We start from the raw sequence: 26,928 nt of genomic DNA on the forward strand, positions 1-26,928 counted from the left end.
TACATGCTTACCTATTGACCTTTCCGGCTTTGCCAGTGCTTAAAACTTTCGAAGACCATAGAAGTGTCACATGTATGCGATAACATTAATATAGAACTGCAGGTTTATAGTAATAGTATAACAGTTACCACCCCCAACCCCTGTTTCGGCAAATCTGGCAACCTCCCATTGGACTGCTCCTCACAAGGAACGGAAATAGACCTTTACATCTATTTCACAATAAAAGTAGTCGCTTATGAAGTGAAGCATGCGATTTCATCGTAAGTTATTATAATACTGGCATTACACCATGGGCTGCTCCCATATTTACTCAGTTAATTATTTACAACATAAAGTAAACAAAAACTTTTCTACAGCCTTTTCCCCCCAGTGGTGCACAGTAGTGCTGGTTTTACTTTGACACTGCCTGCGTTTGTTTCCGGGTAAAGAGGACAGGAACAAGGTACGGATCTCATGTCATTTTAACAAACATTTCTCTGGTTCTCTCCTGTATAACGTGTGTCTTTTCTCATTACTACAACAGTATAGCGGTAACAAGTTGTTTTAGACGTTTCTCGGTGAGTAAGGGAACTCGTTATTGAGTTTAAACGCCTGATTTTGAGGTACAGATTCCCGACGTCACTAGCTCAGTCGTTTGTATTTTGGCTAGCCGGTTAGCATGTGGAGGGTTATGCACGTATTTAGCACGATATCTACTTACAGACTGACCTACGGAAAGACGACAGCTCCCGTCAGCTGTAGCCTTCGCTCTCGTAAAGCAGTCTGTAATAGTTTCACAGTCGCCTCGTTGCTTTCTGTGCTATATCTCTGTCTTTGAATGTGAATGTCAGCTAACCGGCGTGTGAACGAAAGGTTCGCAATAACTGATAGTTTATGGGTTGAGAGCTGCTGATAAGGAGTTCCAGTTTCTACACAGTCCCTGCTGTAACCTCTTAGCCATTGAGAAACGGGGACACAGGAAATTCCAACTCCTACTTGTCGTGCTCCTCTCTCGTCCTAGACTGCCTGACCTGCCAGACGGTGATTGACATGGCAGCCAATGGAGCAAGCTGTGAGCAGCCTCAGAAACGCGCAGGAGCTAAAGACAAACTGAATGGGAAATCCGCAGGTAACCTCTATCAGTTGTATCTGTTGTGTAACCTTTGACACAGAACTGCACCCATCACCTTATGGCATTCACGCTTTATAAACACTCACACTGATTCACTCTGGGTTATTTTCGCTTTCCATAGGCGCAAACAAGTACATTACAGAGTACATGTATTATGCATTTAGCATTACCAATTCAAGAAGACGCAATAAGTGTTGTGTCTGTAAGTATTACAGAGTGTCAAAGTGATTTTGTTTCGTTTTATTCTCCAGACTTGTCCTTAAGAGAGAGGAGACAGAAGGATAAGGAAGAGCGCCTGTCTCTGGTGCTATGGAGGAGACCTGTTACCACTTTGCATTACTTTCTCCTGGAGACGCTCCTTAAGCTAAAGGAGTGGACGTTTAAGTAAGACATTAAAGGTTTTTCCTAGATTTTTTTCTTAAAATAAAGTTGTCTCCTGGTTGGACATACCCTGTGATTTAAGCTGCTGTTCCAAAAAAAGTACTTGTGCCTCAGAAGGTGGATTTGTGCATGTTATTGAGATCAGAGACACTTAAATTTAAGGGGGAAAGAATGGAAGGGGATATGATTGTGTTTTCTTGCTTCCTGATTCAGGCTTTGGCAGCGGAGAGGCATAGTTTTCCTGTGTTTGGTGTTATGCTCCCTCTTTTCCATCGCATACTCAACTGAGGGAGAACACCAGCAAGTAAGCCTCGACTTGATTTGCTTTCTTAGAGACGTTAAGAATCAACTAATCAGTTACTTCGTCACCGGCATGTTTAAAGGTTAACGATGAGTCACTTTTTATCCTGCTCGAGACTTTTCCAAGAATAAACTTTGTGTTGTGAGATAATGCAGTGTGCACTGTTGTCAGGTAACCCTTGATCATGTAGTCATCTGATTGTTCTGTTTACAAATTCATCTGTGCAACAGTCTGTCACAGTTCAGTTAAAACACCAGAGTCCTTCAGGGCTTCCTAGAACCAACTGAGAATGGCGAAATCATTTACCTAGTACAGCAGGTCAAACATAGGAAATGAGCAGGGAAAAACATAACCCAAGAATAAAGCAAATTTAAATATGTAAAAAGTACAAATATTAATGTAAAATAAGGTAATGGGATCAAAAAAACATTATGCTTATGGTTGTAACTGTGCAGTAATAACTCTTAAGACAGAAGTTCCCTGTTAACCGAGTGTAATGAATATTGGTCTAATGCTTTTTTAAATAAATAAACCAATGTAGTTATTAAAAGCCTAAAATAGATATTAACCTTTTGTATCATTTATTGTAGAGGTGAGCAATGTGACACTTTTTAATTATGGACAATCTGATTTTGGCACTTCATACAAAATACAAGGTATTTGTTTTGCATGAGCCAAATGAAGATTCTTTGTCTTATGTTTGCCTCATTTGTGATTGTGGTGGAGCCTTTCTCTTTGGCACATTCAAGTGAACCTTTACCAGCTTACTGGGGGTTTATGCATCGGTTGGACATTTATAGCATACGCACAATGTAACCGCAAACCACTCTGAATCCACTCTGAAAATAAGGCCTTAGACAGTAGCCACCCACTCTGTCCATCAGTCATTCCACATCAGCATCAGGAGAAGGGGAGATATGACTGATGGTGACTGACTTTTGTTTTCACTCTTTATAAACTTCACTCGATTATTTTTAAAGCTGACATATAAATCATCAGTTATAGTCCAGATTTTCAGAATGAAATCAACGAAAGCAAATACAGGAAGTTGTGATTCAGGCCTTTTACACTTAAGTAACAGTGACTTCCTGTGTGTCCAAACAACATATGCACACTTCATGTGATAACAGATGTTCAGCTAATCCTGAATGGAAGATTTTCACTCAACTTTTTAGATTTTACCTTGAAAGATCATCATCTGATCTTTTAGACCAGGGGTCCCCAATCTCAGTCCACGAGGGCCGGTGTCCCTGCAGGTTTTAGCTCTCACCCTGGGTCAACACACCTGAATCACATGATTAGTTCATTACCAGGCCTCTGGAGAACTTCAAGACATGTTGAGAAGGTAATTTATCCATTTAAATCAGCTGTGATGGATCAAGGACACATCTAAAACCAGCAGGGACACCGGCCCTCGTGGACTGGGATTGGGGACCCCTGTTTTAGACGGTCGTGACTACCCCACCCTTCCCCTTGTCTGATTTATGTATATGGTTAATTTTCTTCACTTTTTTTCCTTTGCAGTATGTTCAGTATCTGGAAAAGAAGTTCCTATGGTGTGCCTACTGGGTAGGCCTTGGGATCCTGTCTTCAGTAGGCCTTGGAACTGGTCTGCACACCTTCCTTCTCTACCTGGTAAGATAGCATCAGCGGTATGGAAATGCAGATGCAAAATACCTGACACTGACATGGTTTACATTTAGACTGAACGGCTTTTATATGCATAGACAACAGACCGTTTTAGGCGTGAAACAGTAGTAGAGCACTCACTGATATGAAACAAAGTGTGGCTACGCACCATTAAGAACAAAGTGCAGTCACAGTAGGAATTTTGAGAGCAGGGATAGTTGTGAATAACTTTGTAAAATGGCAAAAACTTAAAAACATGATACATTGAAAAATATAAATTTAACAGTTGCAAAAGTAGCAGAGAATACCTGTAAGCGAGAGTCATTCAGTTTTACCTGTCTGTACAGATTCTACTCCCTGTCGTTATTTTACAGTTGAGAATAAAGCTGCTTCTCCTTTGTCACTCTATGGCAGGTAGCGTGTTTGATTTGAGTTTTACACCAGATGCCCTTCTTCATGCTGGAATTGAACCAGTGACCTAAGTGAATGTGTAAACCACTACACTGTGGGAAAAGATGTAACCGTATTCCAAATCTGAGGAAATGTAATTTAATTCCATTTGTGTTAATCATTTCTGGTCTAGATTCAGTTAGTTTGTCTCCACCTTTTACTGAATATTGGCCCAACTAAAGGCTACAAAATGTAAAGAGAAATTGATTACGGACATTATCTGGTTGGTTATGCTCAGCATGGGTCAGAATATAATTTACCTTAACAGTTAGTGATTTTCTTACAAAAATGATAAATTTGCAGAATTCTGCAAAATCAATGTCCGTTTGTTCCTGTACTCACCAGAGGATGGCATCATAGTCCACACCGAGCCATGAGCCCCGTGTCTCTTCTAACGTCACACTTTTGTCACACGTCTGTCGAAGACTATGTGTGAGTGAAGTGTAATTTTCCCCTGACAGGCAGTCACAGAGTGACTGTCACACTGAGTCACCATAAACATGCGTCATTGGTCTTTGGTTGTGGCTAAAAGGAGAATTTAGCAAAATGAAAGAGAGGAAGAAATTCTCCACCGAAGTCCGCTTCAGGCTGATGATGTGGCTTCTGTGCTGCAGAACATGTGCTGATGTGGTTCAGCTGAGTCAGCCATTTCCATTATAATGAAATAATGGGAAAAGATGTAACTGTGACCTTCCCCTTTTTCTTCTTCTTTTTTTTTTTTTAAGAAATGGTGTACACTCCCTCCATTAATTCTTTACAGCTGTCTAGTGCTCTGCTTCTTTATATACTGTGTGCAACAATAATGACATAGTAGCAGTGGCTCGTGCCATATACTCTGTGTGGGGTTGTGTATTGTGCTTTTCTCTTGCAGTGAGAATATTAAACAGCTCTTGTTTTCATAATAACTTGCCCTTATGTACCAAAAGTCAAGTCATGAAACATTGTGTCTAGACCAAAAAAAAGGAATTCAGATTACTCCACCGCAGAGGAGTTTGACTTGTTCCTCAAGAGAATGACTTCTCTTTTCTTTATTCACATTACAGTAGGAATTTGTTTTGCTTGGATAATTGTTCACCCTTATTTCTTTCCAATAACAACTTCTTGCATTCATTTTCATAAACTGTTGGGCACTAAATTATTCACCTGCATGGCGCTGGCAGCACAGGACCTCATTGTCTGCTTGTATATATAGGACACTTTTATAAAGAAGGCATACTTCAGGTTTTATTTCTTTCTTCCTAGCCACCAGACATGGTATGTAATACCTGGATATCTGTTGATTACATATGCAGTCACATGTGTCACCTGTGTGACCCACAGTGATCCAAGCAAACCGATATTGGGGTCTGGCACCCAGCAGTTTCATTTTCTTGTCTTTAAGTGTAGGATAGGTTGCTTACGGTCTTTGCTGGTAGCTTTCCAACCTCTCGTTTGGAGCTACTTTCCATCATCCAGAGGTTTCATACCTACAACCTCTCTCTACCAAGAATTTTGCTGATCGTTGAAAGAGGTTCTGTAGGCTCTCCTGCTTATTTTATAGTAGCATGATTCTGTCTATTTGTGGAGGTATTTGCCTACAGAGAACCTACAGAGAGGGGCTTTCACCCAATTCAACCTCCAAAATCCCAACTGTGTGTTGCTCAACATGGATGATGCTTTACATTAGTCGAGTATGATTGACAGCGGAGTTGACTAGAAATGGGAGAAGCATGAACTCCTCATCAATCCATACTCACTCATTAGGGGGCCTTATCCCTTTATGTTTGGTAACTGTTTGCACTTGAGCTGGTCTCTAACACTGGCCTTATAGTTTGCCATAGGTTATTAGATTAAGGGCCTTTTCTCCTCAACTTGCTGTCAAGCAGACTCTCTGCTGCTGTTGTCACCACTCCTTCAGAACCACGACTCCAAACAGCTGATGAGAGCAGTCACTTGTCTGATTCGCCCTCTTTTGCAAGCCGACATGACAAAGATGCAGTGTCTTTGCAACCAGGTGCACTTTCCCTCTGCAGGCCAAAGCCACGTGCATTTCTCCATCTGTGGATGATGGGTTGATATATGCACCTTAACTTGGGAGCAGGTGGTCTTAGTCATAGTTTTTTTTATTTTTTATTTTGATGAAAATAAAATTTAGTTTTAGTTATAATTTATGCATCTAAATTCTTTATTTTTTGAAGTTTTAGGCAACTAAATATCATAAGATTATCATAGACCAAATCTGAAGTTGATTCGGTTTACTAATTTATAGGGTGTAAAAATTTTTGTTAGTTTCTTTTCTTTGATATCAAATGTGAAATATGTCCAGATGTCTTCTGTTCTCTTAAATTGATGTTTGATGTTTTGCCGCGTTTTCATCAGAAACGGAGGGCCCCACCACATCCTGTTTTTCGGTGGTAGATCAAATTGTGCCCGCCAACCTTGCTGCACAAGGAGATTTCTTTTGATTGGATAACCTCCATTCAAAAGGCAGGCAGGCCAACTCGACCTGCCTCGCTAAACAAATTAATCAATTGTGATTGCATCTCTTCTCTCCAGAACATTTCCATCTGGTTTTTATTTGTCGATGACAGTGTCGGTATATTTCATCACAGTTTTTGTCTTCATGCATTTGTTTTTATGTAGTATTGTCTTGTTTTCATCAGGAAAAAACAGTTGAAGAAAACTGTCAGTCAACAAAATGAACAGTGTCTTGGACAGAAATGTTCTCTCGTCCATGTGTCCCAGTTAGGGCTCACGGTAAACTTTGTGTTATCTGATTCCATGTCAGCAGATTGTTTTCATCGGTGTCAGATTGTTTTCAAGGAATTGCCCACATTTGTACTGAGGCAAATGCCCTCATTTTGTTTCCTCCAGAGGGTGGATTACATTCTCAGCCTTTTTGTTTTCAAAGAAGTTCAAGGCTCAAATTCAGTGTTTTCCTTTGGTTGCTGGGGAAACTTGCAGCGGCAGCTGCAGTCATCCCACTACACCTCATTTCATCAAGAGCTTGGACTTCCATTCCCAAGAGGTACCAAAGCAGGTCAGTGGCAGTCTGGGCTTTCCTATGTTGTAGTATTCCTTTGGGATCACCTTCCCTCCAGGCCAAGAGGTGATGTTTACAGATGCCTTCCTCTTAGTTAGCAAAGGCAGCATGGAAGCACAGGACAGTGTGTAGGAGCAGAGGCTGCTTCACATCGGTGTGCTGGAGCTATGGGTCGTATACTTGGCCCTCAGGCATTTCTGTGTTCAGTCTGATAACAGGTTGACCATGCATTGTATCAACTATCTAAGCGCCAGATCCAGCCTGTCCTGCGTGGAAGCTCAAGGGCTCCTGATATGAGCCTCATCTCGTGAGTTTTTCTTGAAAAGATGAGACTTTTGGAGACAACTTTGCCAAATCCTCTGCTGTGTCTTTGCTCCCGGTTTTGACTGATTCAACACATTTATCAGTGCTGCTGTGGAGGTTTTACCTGAATGGTGACGCCTGTTGTTTAGGAGAATACTGCACTGATGCCATCAGCACTAGTATAAGTGGGGACTTCCCTGTTTGTGTGATACGACTAAAGCGGCAAGCATAATGGGGCATAATGTAAAATGTCATTTCTACCCATGACATTGGTTCAAGGTGTTCCACTGAGTGACATCTGTACCACAGCTGCTTGGACTTCCTGTTGTACCTTCGCCCACTTCTGTAAAGTTAATGTTGCCATTCACCTTGTGGGTACAACAGTTTCTTCTGGTCCTTCAGTCTGCAACTGCACTGTGGTGAGTGCAAATTCATCATGACCTTGTTTTATTGAAGTCATACCAATGAAGTTGATAAGTCATCTAATACCATCTCTTGCGGTCAGGAATAATGGAAGAGAAAACAAGAGCTGGGACTCTAAGATTCTCTGAATTCTCTATCACCACCAGAGCACACTGGTGATTAATGAAATTTGCTGCGTACCAGATCCCTTTATTGGGTTACATGTGTAATTTTTATTTCTGTACCTGTTCATAATATACTAAACACGTCATCAGACTTGGTATTGGTCTTTTTCTCTGCATATGTATGAAACTGCTGCATATGGATTGTCTATCTACTCTGTTCTAGTACTCTGTGTTCTGCAGAGCATGACACAGTGTATTGTGAAAGCATGATACAAATATGCAAGATAAAGTTAATTGCAACAGAATTGCCCCATAGTTGTGGGGCAATCCTAATGAGTAACCCATCAAACGCTGGTATGAATCTCCTGCAATCTGTCAGCAGTGTCTCACATGCCAGCCCAGGCATCTTTTTAGCTTATTTCACTTCATATATTGAATCATTCTCTCTTATTGGAGCTTTGGTCCTCTGCCATCTTTGTAATATCTTCTATCAAGTCTGTTTGTTAAGGTTGTTTGGTTGGAAAGGATTGTTGTCCATTGATACATGGAATTATTGTTGAGTGTCGCTCTCCCCTTGTTACTTTCATTGTTTGTCGTGATTGGCTTCACTGAGAGTGCCTAATTCTCCAAATTCCTCTGATCTTTTGTAATTTTTCACAGAAATGGTGAAGCATTCTTTACATTGTTGTCACTTGACGTAAGCCCACTGCTTATATGGAGATTATTTCCTGTCTCTTAGTTTGCTAAAGTTTAGCTCATGCTCTGAGTGCTTGTACCTTTTGAATCTGTCCGCTCTGTTCAGTTGATTGATTTGGCCGGCATCATGGCACGAAATCGTTTCACTCCAGTAAGCGCTGCAGTAGACTTAAAATTAGCCAGTCAGCAACCACCGAGTGTGGGACTGACAGTTGTAAAGCTCTTAAGAAGTGTGGGTGATCGAGGGAATACCCCTGCACCACAAAAATAGGTTTAAGTAGCTGCGATGTCAGACCCGAGATGGAAACGGAGTGCGCCGTGTTGATCTGACTAATTTCAGTCATTCACATTGCAGGAACTTCTGTCATACCTCTCTGTTCAACGTTAATACCAACCATAGACGGAAAATGTGTAATATTGTTTTTGAAGAAAAACCACATTTCCCACCAGAAGAATTACACGGAATTTACCTCAAGCCTGAAGCATTAACACATGGCCACATACAGAGCATGAGGTCACTGTGATCCTCTGGGTGAAGGGAGTAACTCACCAGTATGAGCTTACTCTTCATCATGATCTTTTTGGATGTGTTGCCAAGCAAACACTGAGTTCTAGTCTTTACGTTGTGCTTAAACTACTCATCCTCATGATGCCTGTAGTGATACATGTCTGAATTGAGAATTACATTTTAAGAGACCAATCATTTAAATGAAAAAGGTTTTCATTTATGTCAATGCACTGCTTTGTCAGTTCAGCCCTTTGGCAATCTTTCTCAGGAATTTTTCATGATTAACTGACATTGTTTCCCAATTTTTGGGTGAATTCATTCCACTTTCAACCAGAATCTCACATAATTGAACCCAAACACAGGGATATTTGAATGTTTGGCTTTCCCCTAAAGTTATTGTGGTTGCTCATCATCCCTGAGGATTAAACATGACCACACCCGCTACCATCAGGTCAACATTTCACTGTAGGGCTTTTTTCCTTTTAATGAATTTTGTTGAACTCGTTTACTAGGCCAGAGTTAAAAGTAACCTATGGCCCTTCCTGCTGCATCATATTCCTAACCACCTTTTACACACTGAAATCCGCCAGTGGTTTAAACAGGAAATTATGTCATGTACGTTTGTCCCATGCACAGAGGGTCTGTTTTTATATTGTATGTGGAAAACGGTCAGTTGAAGAAGAAAACGATGAACTGTTTGCAGACCAGTGATGAAGCAAAGAACTGTTTGATAGATCCTGAATGAGTTCTGTTGATGTGAACGAACAAAGAGAGCAGTGCCGGTGCTGCTACATCTCCTGTCAAACGAGTGTATCTGAATGTTAAGAGCTTAGGTGTGTTTTCCTCCTTGGTAACAGTGTCTTGTTGTCTCACAAAGGGTAATGTTAAATGAAGTCCTGCTTGGATGAAAAGGGAGTGTCTTGTGTAAACTAAAGAAGCCTCCTGTGTGCTCATACTCTGAGTGGGTGGAGAGTTACCATGATGGAGCATTTGGAGTCAGCACAGACTAATTGTGCGCTGTCCATCTACTGTCACTGTTGCCTGTTTAAACTCAAAGAAGCATAATGAAATAGCTATGTTGTGGTTGCAGGTTGCCCAACTGTTACTGAGGCCAGGTGGCTCAACCTAACCACCTCGACAGTGATAAGTGATGACAGAGCTACCGGCCAGAGTGGCTGCATGACTCAGCTGCTGGTGCTTTGTGTTTGCTGCTTACAGTGTAGCAAGCTGTGTTTAACAATACAACAGCAGCTTAAATTACTGCAAACATTACTGCAAACTGCAGGCCACAAAAAGATCACAATCAACACCTTTTGGAAGAACTTTGAACAAAAACAACAACTTTAGCTGAAGAGAGATATGTTGCACGACTGCAATATGAAATATCTGCTTCGGTTTGAAAGGCTGAAGTTGACACAGACTAATAATTAAAATATAAAGAAAATCAATCTTTAACCCTTTGCTGTTCAAGTCTTTTGAGTAGCCTTTTGCTCACACTATGACCTTACGTTCATGTTCTTTTGATTGAGCATTTTTCATCATAAAGACATTTGATGACCTCCCCTGTCCCTTTTAATGAAGAGTTATGACTCAATGAAGATGTCAATCATGGATTTTTCCAAGGGTTGCCACGTGGCCAGAGACCACCCTCACTAACTTCTGATACACACTCAGTCATTTTGTTCTGTAAGCATGGCTGAAATATGACAGAAACCACTCAGTTCAGAAAGGAGCTTCAGCTTAGTAGGCTATCAAAGGGGTAAAGGGTTGATGTAACTTGGCTCATTTTCCATCTGTTTCGCTCTCAGGGCCCTCATATAGCTTCAGTAACCCTGGCAGCATACGAGTGTGGGTCCACAGACTTCCCAGAGCCTCCCTATCCAGACCAGATTGTTTGTCCCGAAGATGGAGGAATGGAGGACACAATCTCCCTCTTCTCAATCATGTCAAAGGTCCGACTGGAGGCCTGTATGTGGGTGAGTGTTAGTTTGAATAAAGATACACTAGAGTTATCCACCCTGACGCACACCAAGGATGCTTTTTCAGGGCTGTGTTGGTCTCGTTTGTGCATAAATCCAAAGTATATCTAATCTTTCACCAAGTAGTTTGATGCATCATAACTGAGTTATCACAAACATAAAATGTTTTGTTTATGTTTAGGGTGCCGGCACCGCCATCGGAGAGCTGCCTCCTTATTTCATGGCCAGAGCGGCTCGTCAGTCGGGAGCTGATCCAGACGATGAGGACTACGAGGAATTTGAGGAGATGTTGGAGCAGGCCGAGGGTGCTCAGGTCAGAAGCACTTGTTTTCGTAAAGTGTAAGGCCCTAGGATGTGCACTGGTGTGAACATCAAGAATATTTAAAGATTAAAGAAGGATTATGCTCAGATATGCATTTGGATAAATGTGATTTCGAGAAGCCTAAAAAGGCAACATTTAAGTTATATCACTTCTTATTTAATTGAGCAAGGCATTTTTGTTTTGTTTTTTTTAATGCTTCTTTCCCGCTCACAAAAATTAGCCAGCGCTCCCTTATCACCCCTATTCTTGCTTCATTTCACGGGCTTCCAGTAAAATTCAGAATCCATTTAAAAATTGACAGGTCAAGCCCTACATGGCCGGGCTCCAGCATATATAGCAGAGCAGCTGAAACCTTACAACAGCAGCTGGCCTCTCAGATCATCTGATCGGGCTCGCTTAGCTGTTCCATGTTCCTTTTTTTAAAACCAGAGGTGATCACGCTTTTAAGGTTGCAGCTCTTAAGGTCGGCTAAATCTGCGGTTTATTTTAAATACTGCCGTTTTTGTAGCTTAGCTTTTTCTTAATCTTTCTCCCATTATTTTTGGCTCTTGTTCACTTCTAATGTGTTTATGGAAGTGTGCATGTTGGCATGAAGGTCTGCGTGCTGGAACATGTATTCTTATTTTTAATGTGCGGTTTTATTCAAACTGTGAAGCACTTTGTAACTGTGTGTTTTAAAAAGCACTGTACAAATAAAGTTATAATTCTTTCCAAATAAGTTATATTTAGTTTGAACAGGGGCCTAAAGTCATCCAGCCTGCCTTGTACTGAAAGCAAAGCAGTTACACTGAATATTGGACTATCTATCTATACATCTGTTCGGATTTATTTTAATGTAGCTGCTTACACGGTGCCCACAGACTCAATACGATATGATCTTATTTAATATGGCTTAATTTCATAATGTGCAACTGACCACAAAGCCACTGTCCAGTGATTGGTCTCAAAGTGGCACGTGACTTCAGTGAAGCCCCGCCCTTCTTGCACTTCCAGTAAATCTGTGTGTTCGTGGGTGAGTCACCCTGAGCACAGCTCCCTCTTTAATCATCCCTCGGGCTTTGCTCTCTCGCTGCCTCCCTCCGTCTCTCTTTTCACCGGCCTCTAATTTGAATGACAGGCAGCGCTGTCAGGAACTGAGTTCACATGACTGGAGACTGCTGAGATCAGAGGCTGAGTAAGCAGAACAGAAATTAGAGAAATGGTGTCCATTGTCTCCATCACCTAGTCCCACTTCAGTGGTTATCAGCTGACAAGGTCATCTTCACGGGGTGTTGTTTTGTTCAGGATATATACACTTAGGTGTGTGTCACGCATTCTGAGAAACACTTTAAAGACCCATCAACATACAACACTTATTGGAATGGATACCAAAGAAGAAGAAAAAAGACTGAGTGTGACAAAAATGGAAACGCATGTCCCTAAATGTGTTAAAACTTGCCTTTGTGTGCAGTGTTGTAGTTTTGCAGTGAGCAAAGTTGAATCTGAGCAGACATGTTCGAGCTGCATCCAGGCAAGTGGTGAAAGGTTGGTTGATGAGAAGAATTCGCTTGTTTACAGATCGGTGGATACCGCAGGAGGCAGTGCTTTAGAGTTGCTCATCCAATATCAGGAGAAGAATCATTATGATGAATTGATTTACATAAAAATGACCAAAACCCTGAGGAAGACTTGGAGTCGATACACGTTATGCCCGAATTAGCAGGAAATTTACATCGTAATTTATTTATTTATATAAGGCTTCTGGTCACCCTACCGATGAGCACCTGTTTAAGCCTTTAGAGAAATGTGGTGCTTCCTTTTTTCTGATTTTAAAAATAAAAACCTTTGGGGAAAAGTCACAAAAGTTTTTATCAAAAGTCTTATTATATCACCAGTACCGTATTTTTGACCATAAGGTGCACCAGATTATAAGGCGCATTAAGCAAAACAAAACAGTCAGATCAAGTCAAACTTTACTCAAGTCATTCTTCTTGCTTCCTCCACTTCCGTACCATTGATTCATTAATGTTGAATTCTCTCGCAGCTGCTCTATTCCCATGTTGTTGCAGTATATTAATGCATAACCTCCTATTGTGGATGGATTATCTCAGTTGTTCTCTTGACTGACGTTTGGTCCCTTTACAGCATCCTGCCATGCGATTGCATTTGTCCCTAACCATCGGGAACCCTCGTGTTAACTTTTATAGAGTGGAAAAAAGTTAGCGTTCATCCTCCAGCTTCACTGTGTTTATGTTATGTTAACATAGCTGTGTCGCTAGCGATCACGTAGCACATCATTATATACCACCTAGTCCAACTTCAGTAACCCTACAAAAGTCACAGCTGTTTAGTTTTCTGTCTTCATTTATGTTGGAAGTGATAACAGATCTGTACGTTTTAATTTTTTCATAAGTCTCTGTCAGAACATGCTATATCATGTTTAGGTGGAAACTAGCGAGCTAACTTCCTGCTAACTTCTAACTCTGTTAAATTTAATAAATTCTGTTTTCATGGATGCCTGGATGTTAAACTTAATTGTTACACCTGGTAAAGCGGCAACGCTGATCATTTTATTAAAGATGAAAGAATTTAGACAGTTTTTAACTCTCAGTGATGCCGCTGTGTTTGTTTGACCCTGGGACCTGAAACGGACGGAGTTTTGGACCCAGATTACTCCGCGAGGCTCCTGATTACGGTAGCCGTAATGCTCCGACAATCCATCAAGCGGTGCAGTTTCGTAGCTTACCAAAGTCGAACTGACACATTTTTTGACAGATTTTTGAGCGCCGTGTACCACATAAAATCGGTTCGAGGTCAGTAAGCACAACCAAAAGTCATACATAAGGCGCACCGGATTATAAGGCACACTGTTGATTTTTCAGAAAATTAAAGGATTTTAGGTGCGAAAAATGCGGTAATTATTTCTTGCTTGCTCATAGGGGGTCATATGATTGTTGGGTTTTTCTCGGTATCTATTATTGTACTATCTATTTACTGTGCAATATAAAGCGCCTTGAGGCGACTGCTGTTGTGATTTGGCGCTATATAAATACAATTGAATTGAATTTCAGTGGGTGCTTTATAAGCCTTATAAAGGGTAACGGCATTGAAGACTCAGGATGCAGTTTAAAAACTAAACTTAAATTTGACTTTTTGTTTTTTTGTTTTGTTTTTTACACTGGCTTCCTGTGCCTGCGATGTTTTTCCTCTATCTCAGATCTTCACAATGTAGCCGCAGATGTTTCAGCCTCAGAAAAAACCAAAAGGTCCTCTGCACTTTTGTACCAAATTCACCAAACCTCAGAGAAAGTCTTAAATTGCTCTAAAATAGCAGGTATCAGTACTCTATTGCTCCTTGTAATAACACTGGAGACGGCGGCACTGTTAAAACATTTGGTTTGGTTTAAAAAAAAAAAAAAAAAAGTACACACATTTGCAAAAAGTACAGAGTGGTTATTTTAAGAAGACAAGAGTGGTTGTGTGTTCAGAGATGTGTATGTGTGCATGTGAAATCTTTGATGCAGGGAAGTGTAACAAGAATTAAAAACCCAGCAGCTTAAAATAACAATCCCTGCCTGGCAGCCATTGATGCATTTACAGTCAATTTATTCACTTGTTGTTGTTGTTATTTTGCAGGATTTTGTTACAAGGGCAAAACTGGGAGTGCAGCACATGGTGCAGAAAGTGGGATTCTTTGGCATCTTGGCTTGTGCCTCAGTGAGTAGGAAGTTTTCAGGCTCTTTTTATTATTTTATTATCTTTTTTAACTTTTAAACTGAGTTTGTTACGGACAAATTGATGTTCGTGCCCAGACGACGAATCAGTAATATCTAACGTGCCCGTTTTCAGATTCCTAATCCTCTCTTCGACCTGGCTGGAATAACCTGCGGCCATTTCCTGGTTCCTTTCTGGACCTTCTTTGGAGCAACTCTGATTGGGAAAGCCATCATCAAGATGCACATTCAGGTCAGCAGCACAGTGAAAGCACTGATCAGAGGTGGTTTAAATCTTGCAGAGAGACGGTTTACCTCAAACAGCAGCATGTTTTTTCCTTTTTTTAACATAAGCCCCACAGGCCCACGTACTTGCAGCATCTTGCCTTCAAATATGATTCATCTTTTGTTTCATGTCGTCGCGCTTCTCTGTCCGCAGTGTAATAATGCATCTCAGAAATCCTCTCATAGGAAAAAACGGTTATCCACTGCTGAGTGATACCCTTTGAACAATCCCCACAAGCCTAAAACGTGTGGGAAAGATCAAGCCCCAGTGTTTAAATCATGAGGTGGCGACTATGAGAAAGTCCTAATTGGACACTTCTGGTTAACTCTTTCTGATGGCGCTCTGTTTTTTTCCTTCGGGGATTCCTTATTCTGGTTTGAGCTTTCAGATGCATGCCACGCCACATAAACTTACTCCAGATGAAAGGAGGGAAGCTTTTAAGAAGCATTTAACAAGAGTTTGGATTTTTAAAAATGCACTAGATCCAAAAAAAACAAAAAACACAACTTAATTACGGAGGGTATTGTTGAGTCTACCATACTAGTGACTAATGTAAGCTCAGACTGCAAGGGGCTGTCTGTGTCTGAGGCACACTGTTGAGTGTTTCAACAAACTAAAGCCTATCAATCTCTTGGTGGTACCAGCCAATGATCTCACTATGAGAGCTTTCAGACAAAGAGGACTTGAGGCAGTGGGGGTAATGAAGGATGTAGAGTGGATGTGAGGGAAGAGAAGGAAATTGAGCAGACTGTAAGAGGCTACAGGGGGGAGAGTCTTTTGTCTTTTTTTTTTTCCTCCCCCCAATTTTGTACCTTGAACTTTGTGGACGTTAGATGCCATATCCTGTCTGATTTTGTCCAGGGGGCCATGTGTCATGCCGTTTTAGAGCTGATCAGTTTCAGAACCAGGGGGAGAAGAAGGGGAAAAAAAGTGGGTTTTTTGTTGTTTTTTTGGAACCCCCACCCCTCCACTTGGGTGCTTTGAAAACCACACAAAACCCCTCACACAGCTCAAAATTTAGGTTAGCGCCAGGTTTGAGTTTCATAATTAGGGTGTCTGTGAACAGTGTCAGATGTGGCCTCAATTTCTCAGAGTTGTGTCACTAAAATTAAGAATCTAAACGCATCTTTCTGCCAAGAGTTTAAAAAAAAGGTGCATTTTAAGGAACAAATGTATTTTGAAAATGCTACACATTTTAGGAGACTTTATTCATAAAGTTGAGAATTTAAAAAAAATTCTGTTTTATCAGCTGTCCTGAATTTCAAAGCGAAGTCATCAATTTTTTACTTTTTTGTTCCTCAGAAACTTTTCGTTATCATCACCTTTAGCAAGCACATAGTGGAGCAAATGGTGTCACTCATCGGGTGAGTTTTTTTTCAATAGTTTTATTATGTCCTGTGTGTGTGTGTGTGTGTGTGTGTGTGAGAAAGCCTGCTTTAATTAGAAACTTTGTGGAGTCATTGTCTTTCATTGGTTTTGTGGTTGGCAGCACATTTGTAAACTTTTTCAGATGCGTTATGAACACTGATTGGGGATCCTGTATGAATAAACGCTCTCACTGCGGGGGCGTATCGTATGTGCACGCATTTTCCTTCTTTTCTTTTTGATTTTCTTCTCCCCCCCCTCCCCACACACAAAGGTATTTCTTCCCCCCCCCACACGTGCAATCCATCTCTGCTAGAGCATTGGTGGTCAGGCGTGTGAGGTCCCATCCGAACATGCTCATCTGAGTCACTGAGTTGAGCTGTGACTGAGAGAAGAGGCGGTTAGAAGTTTTTAGAAGAAGATTTTTTGAAAGTAATAAGACTTTAGATTTTGTTTATATAGATAGATAGATAGATAGATAGATAGATAGATAGATAGATAGATAGATATATATATCTATATCTAGACCCATGAGACTGAATTCGTGTTTCCTCGAAAATATATATATATCTAGATATATATCTAGATCTCTAGATATATATCTAGATATATGTGTGTGTGTGTGTGTGTGTAATATAATTGCTCTGTTTCACTTTTCTTTGAAGATGCTGAGTTTTAAATGTAATTTAGTTTTGTTTTTTAATAATATGGAGGGAATTTTACAGGCACGGGATGTCAGAAGAGATTGCATACAAACTCAGCACTTTTTTTTTTTTTTTTAAGGAAATTGACTCACAGTCATGTAAACGTCTCAAATATTAAGCAAATTCAAACAAATAAAGAAAAAAAATCCCCCTAATAGTCTGTCTGTGGTGTAGTGGTTAACACTTGCTAATAAAACACATCCGGTTTGAGACAAGGAGGAAACACGAATTCAGTCTCATGGGTCACGCTCCAAGTGCTGGTCCCTAACTCGGACAAATGAGGAGAGCTCCGTCAGGAAAAGGCATCTGGCATAAAACCTGCATTAAATCAACATGTGGATCCATCCGCTGTGTCGATCCTCTCGGGAAATAGGGGAGCTGCTGAAAGTACCTATGAAAGCCCCCAATGCTTGTTCCATTGAAGTACATTTTTGTGTGTGTGTGTGTGTGTGTGTGTGTGTGTGTGTGTGTGTGTGTGTGTGTGTGTGTGTGTGTGTGTGTGTGTGTGTGTGTGTGTGTGTGTGTGTGTGTGTGTGTGTGTGTGTGTGTGTGTGTGTGTGTGTACACATGTGTTGTACACATGTACACATGTATTATAGGGCTGTCACGATTAGTCAACTAGTCACGATTACGTCGACTATCACAATCATCGACAACTAATTAAATTTTTCATTTGAAGCTTTGTAAGATCCTGAAAGATGCAGGAATAAGTTGTAGGATTTAAGAATGTAATAAAGGACTGTAACGGAAGATGGCAGCTGCCGTTAAAGACCAAAGAAGAAGAAGCAGTCTCCGGTATCGTAGCTGTGTCGAAATTCAGGGGCCGCATCCTTCGGAGGCCGCGTTTGTAGGCCGATTACATCACAGCAATGTGACGAAGGCTGTCCAAATTCGAAGACTCCTCCAAATGCGGCCGACAAATGCGTCCTCCTTTTCCCCAGATTTGAAGGATGGGTCGGGTGTATCCTTCGTGGCCAGACCCATTCAATTTTAAAAAAGACAAAATGACTTAGAAAAACTGAGACATACTGCTGAAATTGCACCCTTTTTTTTTTTTTCTTATATTACAACATCTCAGCGATTAAATGTGTGATTTAACTTCTTCACACTGGCAGAGATTTCCCGCCGCTCCAGCCCACCTAAGGTCAAAGTTGACTGCAGGTGGCCCACACCTTTAGCTAGTTTTAAAATTGGTATCCTCCTTCATAGGAGCTTCTTTTTTACTTTACCAAAAACACTCTCTGATTTAAAATGAAATTCAAGGTTCTTTCCCACGTTGCTGCTGTACAGATGACTCTCTGTGACTCGCTATGATGTGTGCAGATAGTTTTTCCCTGCTGATACAGGATGTTTCTTTTCCAGTTTGTGTGAATTCATGTGTGCTTACATGTAAAGTCAAAGCGATAACAAGAATGAATCACACAAAACTAGTTAGGTTTAAGTGACATCAGCAATTACCCAGTCCCCATTTATGTGTGTGTGTGTTATCGCTCATGTTTTTGCTTAGTCTAGTCAGGTCTAGACAACATGTTTATGTCCTGTCCAGGGCCAGAATTGAATTCATGCGGTGGGAAGGCTGTGTCTGAGTACAGCCTGCAGTATATTTTTCTTTTCATGGTAATGATAAGTTTGAAGTCATGTAGCGATTCTTCTTCAAACTGTACTGCTGCTGACCCAGTGGTAAAACTACAGTACCAGTACCTGTCTATGACATGAATTCTTAAAATTGTATTAATAATGACTACCACCCCACCCCCCCAGTGAGCTAATTCACTACCTAATAAGGGCATTAGCACGCCCTCATTAGATGTCTTTCCATCCAGAAGGCAGCAATGTTGGTAAAGGTGATGACATCATGTCGACTCACTTCCTCAGTGAAGGGGCTGACACAGACTCCTATAGAGAGCTAAAGTGTATAAAAGGAGGGTTGAGGAGTTTCTGCTTCATTCCTCTCTGCTGCCTGCTCCTGCTCACAGTAACAATTAGAGGAGGTGGCAGCTCCAAGATAGGGCCCACATGTAGGATGGGGCCTTCAGCAGTTGTTGCCTGGCCTGAATGCTGTTTGACTGGATCAGCGAGGACCTTCTTCTTCCTTTTTCTTTTCTTTTTTTTTTTTTTTTTAAAGTATTGTTCAGGGAAGACTTGAATAACAGCTTAGTGTGCAGGATGTGAAGTTTTGGTTTCCATGTCTCAGAAAGCTGCTTAAAGGGTAAGTAACTAAATGTTTCACCTCCTTCTCTCTCTCTTCTTTGTTCTTTTTGTCTTTTGCTGCTTTGTGGGTATGCCATGTCAGGTCGGTGCCCAAACTAGGGCCATCTCTCCAGAAGCCCTTCAGGCAGTACCTGGAAGCACAAAGGAACAAGCTGCACCATGCTGGAGGAAGTGCACCAGCGGTAAGAAGACTTAGACTTTACCATGCATTATTTTTGGCCTATTAGCTTTATATGTATATTTATTTAAGGGCAGCCACTAAGTATATGAGATTTTTTTTTTTTTTTTTGGCGGCAGAGGTTTAATATAATCTGTAAAATTAAAAGCTGTAGCATCTGCCTAACTACCTTTAAATCCATGCACTATCGACTCGGAAGCATAGCAAAAGTGTTGATGCAAATTCAGATTTTAGGAAGTGGCATAACAAGCCCTTATATATATCATTAAATGTGATTAATTAATAACCGTATAAAATGTGTCAGTGCCCTCTGGTGGACAAGCTGTACATAGCAGTCTCTTAATTATTGGCACATCTTTCAGTTGTAAACGGCTCGTTTTATCAGTCAGGCTTTGAATGCTCTGATATTCACTGTTTGCTTGTATGAGGTTAAAAAAAAATAAAGCATGTCCACCCTAATTTGGGGCTTTTCAGGATGAGAACTGGCTGTCGTGGGTGTTTGAGAAGGTGGTGCTGGTCATGGTCTGCTACTTTGTCATTTCCATCGTGAACTCCATGGCTCAGAGCTACGCCAAGCGGCTGCAGCAGCTGAGGCACTCGGAGGAGAAAACCAAGTGATGGCGAAATAAAGCGGTACAAACATCCAAGCGACTGTGTTTGTGCTGCTGCTGAGAGCTCCACTTTCGGCCACAGCCACTCACAACTTAACAAACCTCACCCTCATCCATTCTCAAAGAGGCTGAACGATCAAGAAACCAGGCATAATTTGTCGGTGTGTGCGTACGCGCGCTTTAAAAGAATTTTTTTTTTGAGGACGTATGTGCCGTTTACTGTCTCCTCGTTCAGGTTTTTGTAGTTCTTCCTCATCTCACTCTTTAGGTGTGTCTAGCGCAATTGGTTCTACTGCTGATCTTAACAAGTTACTTTAAATTAACCCATTCATTGACCTCAGACGTAAAGCAGCGGTTTGGTGGTTGCTGCTGTGTAAGGGCAGTGCCCATCAGATGCTATGCCTTATGCAAGACGGGAAGGTGTGACCTCCCTTGAATATAGCTCTTGACTTATAGACTTGATTTTTATTTAATTTTGTAACCTTTGTGTATGGATGGATCTTGATTTGTCTGTACAGCGTGCTGCCAAGATAACTGCTGTGGATGGTGTTTCTTTTCAGGGTTTCATTGACCTCATGGTTTTTGTCCTGTAAGACCAATTTTGTCTTTTGTTTCTGGAATTGTCCATTTAAAAATGGCAGGAGGAGGAGGGAGAAAAAAAGCAATATCAACTTCAGATGGTGTGGTATTGATGGTTTGCACATTGTGTAAATATCTTACTATCTTTTTGACGGTATGTTCAGATGTATTTCTATTCTATGGTCTGTGTGAACATGAGTCAACTTGAACCAAAACCCAAAAGAAAAGGCGATATCATTTGTAAAGTGACGATGTACTCTCAGCTAACTAGTACCATTTCTATTCTGTACATTTGACTTGAACCTGGGATCAGATCATACATAAAACATGGAAATTGTGGCACTTCTTCTCCAGACTGAGTCTCTCATTTGTTTGGATTCTCCTTAAATGTTCATCCATGGAGGCTTTTTTCCCTGTAATACTGTTGGGTTTAAGATCCAACACAAAAGATTTGATTTGTAATTGTCTCTTTGAAACGATCATCTTTAAGGTAAGTGTCACGTCAGCCCTAACACACTTATTTTGACTGCTTTTAGCACCAGACGCATGACATCCTTCATGGTAGGACCAGAATTTGGTTTTTGATGATCATTTCTCAGCTGGTCTGCTTTCCCAACTCTTAAACGTACTCTGTAGATCCTGGCTGACTTCAGCTCATGGTTGAGACCCCCCCAACCATGAGGTTTGGCATTCCTTCACACCACTCTTCCACACCATCAGCTAGCTTATCAGACTGGTGTTGGCTGTTGGATGTGCTTGGCAACAGCGGTCTGTAAGCTGGCTGAAGTTGTTGGCCTTCAGCATTTCTGGGTTCATCTCGAGCACTGCAGCTACACTTTAGTGGGTCTGTGTGCGGACAACGCTGTTATCTAAAGGGACTCTTTGCTTTTATGTCACTCCACTTCTACTGTGTAAAACTCATGAACAATAAAGAGATGAAAAGTGATACCTTTGCTACTTTTTTGTGCGGTGCGGCCTTTCAAAATGATCACTAATTGCATTTCACTCATATCAACTATAAACATTTAAGCTGATCTCAGCTTGGGACATTTTACTGCTTAATCCATATTTAAGCTGCTGTAGCCAATACAGTTTATTTACATAGAAAAACTTAACATGATGCATTCTTAAAAAGAGAAGAAGAAATATACACACTCGCTTATGTTTTCAGTAGCTATGGTTGATTAAGTAACACATGACTTTATTTTGTTGCAAGGGAAATGTCTGTGTTACAGCAGCAGGATTAAGCATAAAGAGTAAAATCTACAATAAAAACACAGTTGAAAGTACCGCAGGCCCAGGTGAAAGCCTAATCATGTGAGGTAGTGCAAAGAGTTAATGTACAACAGTGATTAAATGGAAATAATTGGAGTTAAATTCTGCAAAAGAATAGTGGGAATAGCATTAATTAAAAAAAAAAAAAATGTATGTAGATTATAAGAAACTAACAGGTGTGTTCAGTGGTCATAAAAAGAAGAGCTGCGGTAGAGTTTCTTAGAGAACAGGAGAAATGAGTTCCTGAGGCGTTATTTATGGCAGCATGGTTGAATGAGTCGGCAGGAGAATGAGCTCAGTAGTGTGGAGTGGAACAGGTAACATGGATTGTCCCTGATGGAGAGCAGTTTGTTCAGTGACCTCCTGCCCTTCACTGACTCAAACACTTCCAGATTCTAGCCAATGAGGTTTCCACCCTTGTGGAGTCCTGACCCGACCAAACACCAGCAATGTGCCATGTACTTTGCTGCGGACTGAATGACTGGCAGATCTCCAGCATCTTGCTGCAGACATCTGGATCTGTGCAAATCCCTCAGCAAGGATTTAACAAGGTGATCTTGTTCTGATATACTTTTTACCCCTCAGCCGTAAAAGGCTGACGGTGTATTGTAGCCACCCCGTCAGACAGGTGGCATGGACACCCAGGTTTGTGAATCCAATAACTCAAGAACAAGGTGACAAAAATAGATACCATTGGTGTATCTATTAAAAATGTCAAACGAGTTTGAATCGCAGTGCTTACATGTCAAATTTTCTCAAATCTAGGATTTTGAAATTGATACCATAGGTGCATCTAGTAGGAAGCTAAGAGGTCAGACTGGCGCTGTGACTGCATATCAGGGGTAACAAGTGTCTGGCATAGATCTACACAGTTTTTACTCATGTAGCATTTTATTAGCCATCTTATAACTTGATACTATACTACTTGAGATGCAAGTATTATAAAGTAGCTCCAGCATTATATCTTGAATAGAGACATCCAGTGTGCAGAGACTGTCTCAGTTCTCGCCAGTGCAGATGTCAGAGTCCAGGAATTCAAAGAATTATGTGCAATCAAAGCAGCAATATAAACAATTTATACAAAACACATAAGTTTTTATTTTCTTATCTGCATGAAAGCCACAGTAATCCCCAGTGCTAGCACAGCTGACCGTAGCTGGAGATCACCTGTTCAAGAGACGTGAAGCTGTCTAGGAAGTCCTCCTCCGAGATGCCAAATTTAATGTACTGATGGATGTACGCCCTGTAACACAGGAAACGTGAAAGAAAAGAATTTTAAAAAAGAGAAACTGTCTGCTATACTTCTGGGACCAGCTTTTCCTAACTGTGCATGTACAGGGACTGACCCACCTGGAGGCAAACATATTCCAGGCTTTTCCCACCATGTCATCCAGAGGTCTGAGCAGAGCCTGGCTGTTACTGACCAGCGTGGCAGATTTCTCATACTTATTAAAGGGTACAGGGGATTTCCACAAGCTGAAAGCTTCTTTGGATGAGAGCCAGGAGGTGTACAGGGCTGGATCATCAATTCCACCTAAGCACATAAGCACATAATTCACATCCACTGCTCTGTACAGTCTGCAGACTTATTACAAAAGGACTGCTCTAATCAGTCTTTTGGAAACATCATCCCCTACATGACTGTCATAAATTTATCTGGTAAACTCACACAATCACTGCCTTTTTCCCCTTTTAATTAAATTAAATCAATGTTTCATCCATCCATCTGACCTGTCTCTGCACTGTAGACATCCTTCCCTCTCAGGATGAGAAGGTTGGCCAGAGAGGTGTTAAAGCTGCCCCCTGCGAGACTCCTGCTCCGCCCAGAGTCAGCAGGAGGACGCACCTGCCAGTCTATACCTGTCACATGACAAACAAAGATCCTCTCACTATCACTTCCAACAATATCTCATTAACATAACAGGCTAAATGGTTATGTTAGTGTACACTTGCCTTCTTCCATCTTTGTGTTGGAGATGAGCATCTGTCGCAGGTGTTTGAGCAGCCCCGGCCAGCTAAACGTACTGTAGGCTATGGAGGAACTGGCCATCTGTGGGATGGTGCACATGCTCAGTAGTTTGTACTCTGGATGACAGGCAAGAGCACTCACCAATTCACCTGACAAAAAAAAAAAAAGGCTGGATTGTGAGAAAGGCAAACTCTGTGTGAACCTTAAGGGTGTGTGTGTGTATGTGTATACAGTTGTGGTGAAAAGTTTACATACGTTCATCATTGGCGTGAATGTCTTGGTTATCTTTGGCTTTTAGTCATTTGTTTTAACTGCTTTTTTTTCCCAGAGAATATGATTACACATCTTTAATGACCCAACAATTGTTAACTACCAGATGTACTCAATCATGACCACTAACAAGAGGTGAATTGGTCTCGGCAAGTTAAAAGACATTGCAGATCCTTCAGCACCACTTATTAAAGGATTTAAGTGAATGTATGTATATATTGGAACCTGTATGTATACTTCTGACCCTGAGTGGAATATGGAAAATCCAAAATAAATTCAAACTTGTGCACCAAACTCTTGTTTTTTAATATCATTAAAGATGTATGCTGTACAAAGGTTCCACCTGGAAAAACAACAGCTCAAAAAAAACAGTTCAAAGCCCCAAATTACCATGACATTCAAGCCCACGATGAGTGTGTAAACTTCTGTCCACAACTGCAGGTGTGAGTGAGTGTTTGTCCTTTCTCACCCAGAGGATTTCTGCTGTATGCTCCATGGGAGTCAGCGGTGAGCGCGGGCTGCAGGATACTGCCCAACTGGTGGGCGATGACCCTGTTGATGTCACTGAAAGAGATGTGTTTGATGTTAAGCAGCTGACTGCAGATCCTGTGCACTGTGTCGTTCTCGTGCACCAGTATGGCGTCTGACAACTGGTAGAGATGAGCCAGCGTCAGCACAGAGTTATAGTTCTGGACGATCACCTGAAAGTAAACAGTCAGAAGGTAGCACGATTCTCTTTTACACCACGTTAAAGACAGGTCAGCGTCCACACCTCTCCAGTCCCGTACGGCCAGGTAAGGTGGTTGAGGATGAAGGATGATGGGTAAATATCACGGAGACACTGAGTAACGTAGGTGCCGACACCTGACCCCGTCCCCCCTGCCACACTCATCATTGCTATAAGCCCAGCCAGTCTGTCACAGCGCTCCACCTCCCGCCTCACCAGCTCCTCCACTGCGTCTCTGTGACGAGGACCATGGACACAATACCTAGATCAGTAAAAGAAACAGATGATCAGCGTGAATGCTATCAAATGACAGCATTCCAGAATAGGTGGGCTCATACTGTCCCATCCTTACCCATTAGCCCAGTTGTTTCCGGAGCCCTGCTTTTGGCTGAAGTGAGAACTCTCTCCATAGCTCCATCTGCCAGACTTTGCAGCCATGCTCATACTCCGGTTGATTACTTTAGGCTCCATATCTATCAACAGCGCCCTGGCAACGAGGTCTGGTGTAGGGAAAAACACGGCAGGAAACATGAGTGCGGAAGACGGGACTCAGACTTTGTTTAGTACCATTAGAGAGGCGTCGTACCTCCGTGTGCGGTCTGGTGAAAGAACCGCTCGCAGCTGGCAGCGCTGTACGTCTTCCTCTGTCCCTCCTGAGCATCGCTACAAATAATGTCAAACAGCTCCTGACCCACCTGGTTACCGCACTGACCGAGCTGAACTGTTACTACAGACATGTTTCACCCAGATGATAACCCTCAGTACCGGTCACAGAGCGATGGCACTCACGCTGTGACCCACCCGCGACCTCGAGCTGATGAAGCAACGCTTCATAACTTCGGGGCTGTCTATACCTTCGTAGATATATCTGGTACGTTGGTGTTGCAGCGCTCGCGAAGCCGCCACAAGAAGTTGAAATGGCATTTCCGGTCGAAACCGGCAAAAGTTTCAAAATAAAACTCAATCAATCAACTAAAACTTGTTCAAAAACAATCTTTTTGGCAAAAAATTAAAATGTATTTGGATATACATGGTAATTTTTTGCCAAAAAGATTGTTTTTGAATGTTATTAAACACTTATTACACACCTTCAAATAAACACATTACATATAAAAAATGCTATAAACAAAGTCAGCTAAAAACATCCCTTTTGTTTCGTCTGTATATAAATATGATATGGTTTCATTATACTAAAGGAAGACTAATAGAAAGAAGTTCGATAACTTGCAAACTTAAAAGTGTTGTAGTTTGTTAGGTTGAAAAAACTTTTTTGCTATCAAATTTAAGTCAGTATCTATAAATTTCAAGATACTTAGTACATGAAATATTAATATAATGACTCAAAATTTTCCTTTTTATTGTTCCCACATCATTTGTTCGTATGTAGGTATGCATGAATGGTACAAAGGAGTATCGGGACCACATTAAGATTTTATTTTAAGAATAAAGTCTAAATTTCGAGATTAAACTTGAAATACTATTGAAGATTAAAGTTGTTTCATGTGCCTTCTGTCGATGAGTAAATGAAATCGTATTTCAGAATCAGTTTAATAAGCAGGGAAATTATTTCTCTTTTTGGACATAAACACAAACACCTTGTTGGACTTGAAGAGAGAAAGTGTAGAAAGCTGCATCTGGCCAGAAGGAAAACCACACAACCTGGAAAAACAAAATAAATAAATAAATGCAAATATCATTTCGAGTTGAATCTCGAAATTTCAACTTTATTCTTAAAAGGAAGATTTTTTTCTTAATGTTGCCCTAATATTTCATTGTAGGATATGTAACAAGTGTTTAATAAAATTTGAAAAATTGTACTATTACAAATTGTG

At 41.1% G+C, this 26,928-nt stretch overlaps 2 protein-coding genes across 3 annotated transcripts; one reads left to right on the plus strand and one right to left on the minus strand.

The window, feature by feature from the left end:
- The first annotated feature begins 352 nt into the window (after positions 1–352).
- On the plus strand, positions 353–21,203 carry vmp1 (vacuole membrane protein 1). Of its 2 annotated transcripts, none has more exons than XM_031752724.2 (12): positions 353–442; positions 1,001–1,108; positions 1,363–1,495; positions 1,706–1,796; positions 3,318–3,428; positions 10,737–10,904; positions 11,089–11,220; positions 14,845–14,925; positions 15,058–15,174; positions 16,510–16,571; positions 19,570–19,669; positions 20,140–21,203. In XM_031752724.2, exons 2-12 carry the CDS (start codon positions 1,030–1,032, stop codon positions 20,281–20,283), a joined length of 1,218 nt encoding a protein of 405 aa, XP_031608584.1. In that variant the 5' UTR covers positions 353–442; positions 1,001–1,029; the 3' UTR covers positions 20,284–21,203. The 2 variants fall into 2 exon arrangements, with proteins under 2 accessions (XP_031608584.1, XP_031608586.1); XM_031752726.2 differs by lacking the exon at positions 353–442 and adding an exon at positions 447–557.
- An 832-nt stretch (positions 21,204–22,035) lies between these two features.
- tubd1 (tubulin, delta 1) lies at positions 22,036–26,015 on the minus strand. The gene is made up of 8 exons (XM_031752600.2): positions 25,683–26,015; positions 25,449–25,596; positions 25,142–25,358; positions 24,839–25,070; positions 24,084–24,248; positions 23,862–23,990; positions 23,481–23,664; positions 22,036–23,373 (listed from the first exon to the last, which is right to left on the minus strand). The coding sequence occupies exons 1-8, from the start codon at positions 25,831–25,833 to the stop codon at positions 23,268–23,270; spliced, it is 1,332 nt and encodes a 443-aa protein (XP_031608460.1). The 5' UTR covers positions 25,834–26,015; the 3' UTR covers positions 22,036–23,267.
- Between the last annotated feature and the right edge of the window lie 913 nt (positions 26,016–26,928).

Source organism: Oreochromis aureus, linkage group 14, assembly GCF_013358895.1.
Source record: "Oreochromis aureus strain Israel breed Guangdong linkage group 14, ZZ_aureus, whole genome shotgun sequence".
NCBI classification, from domain to species: domain Eukaryota; kingdom Metazoa; phylum Chordata; class Actinopteri; order Cichliformes; family Cichlidae; genus Oreochromis; species Oreochromis aureus.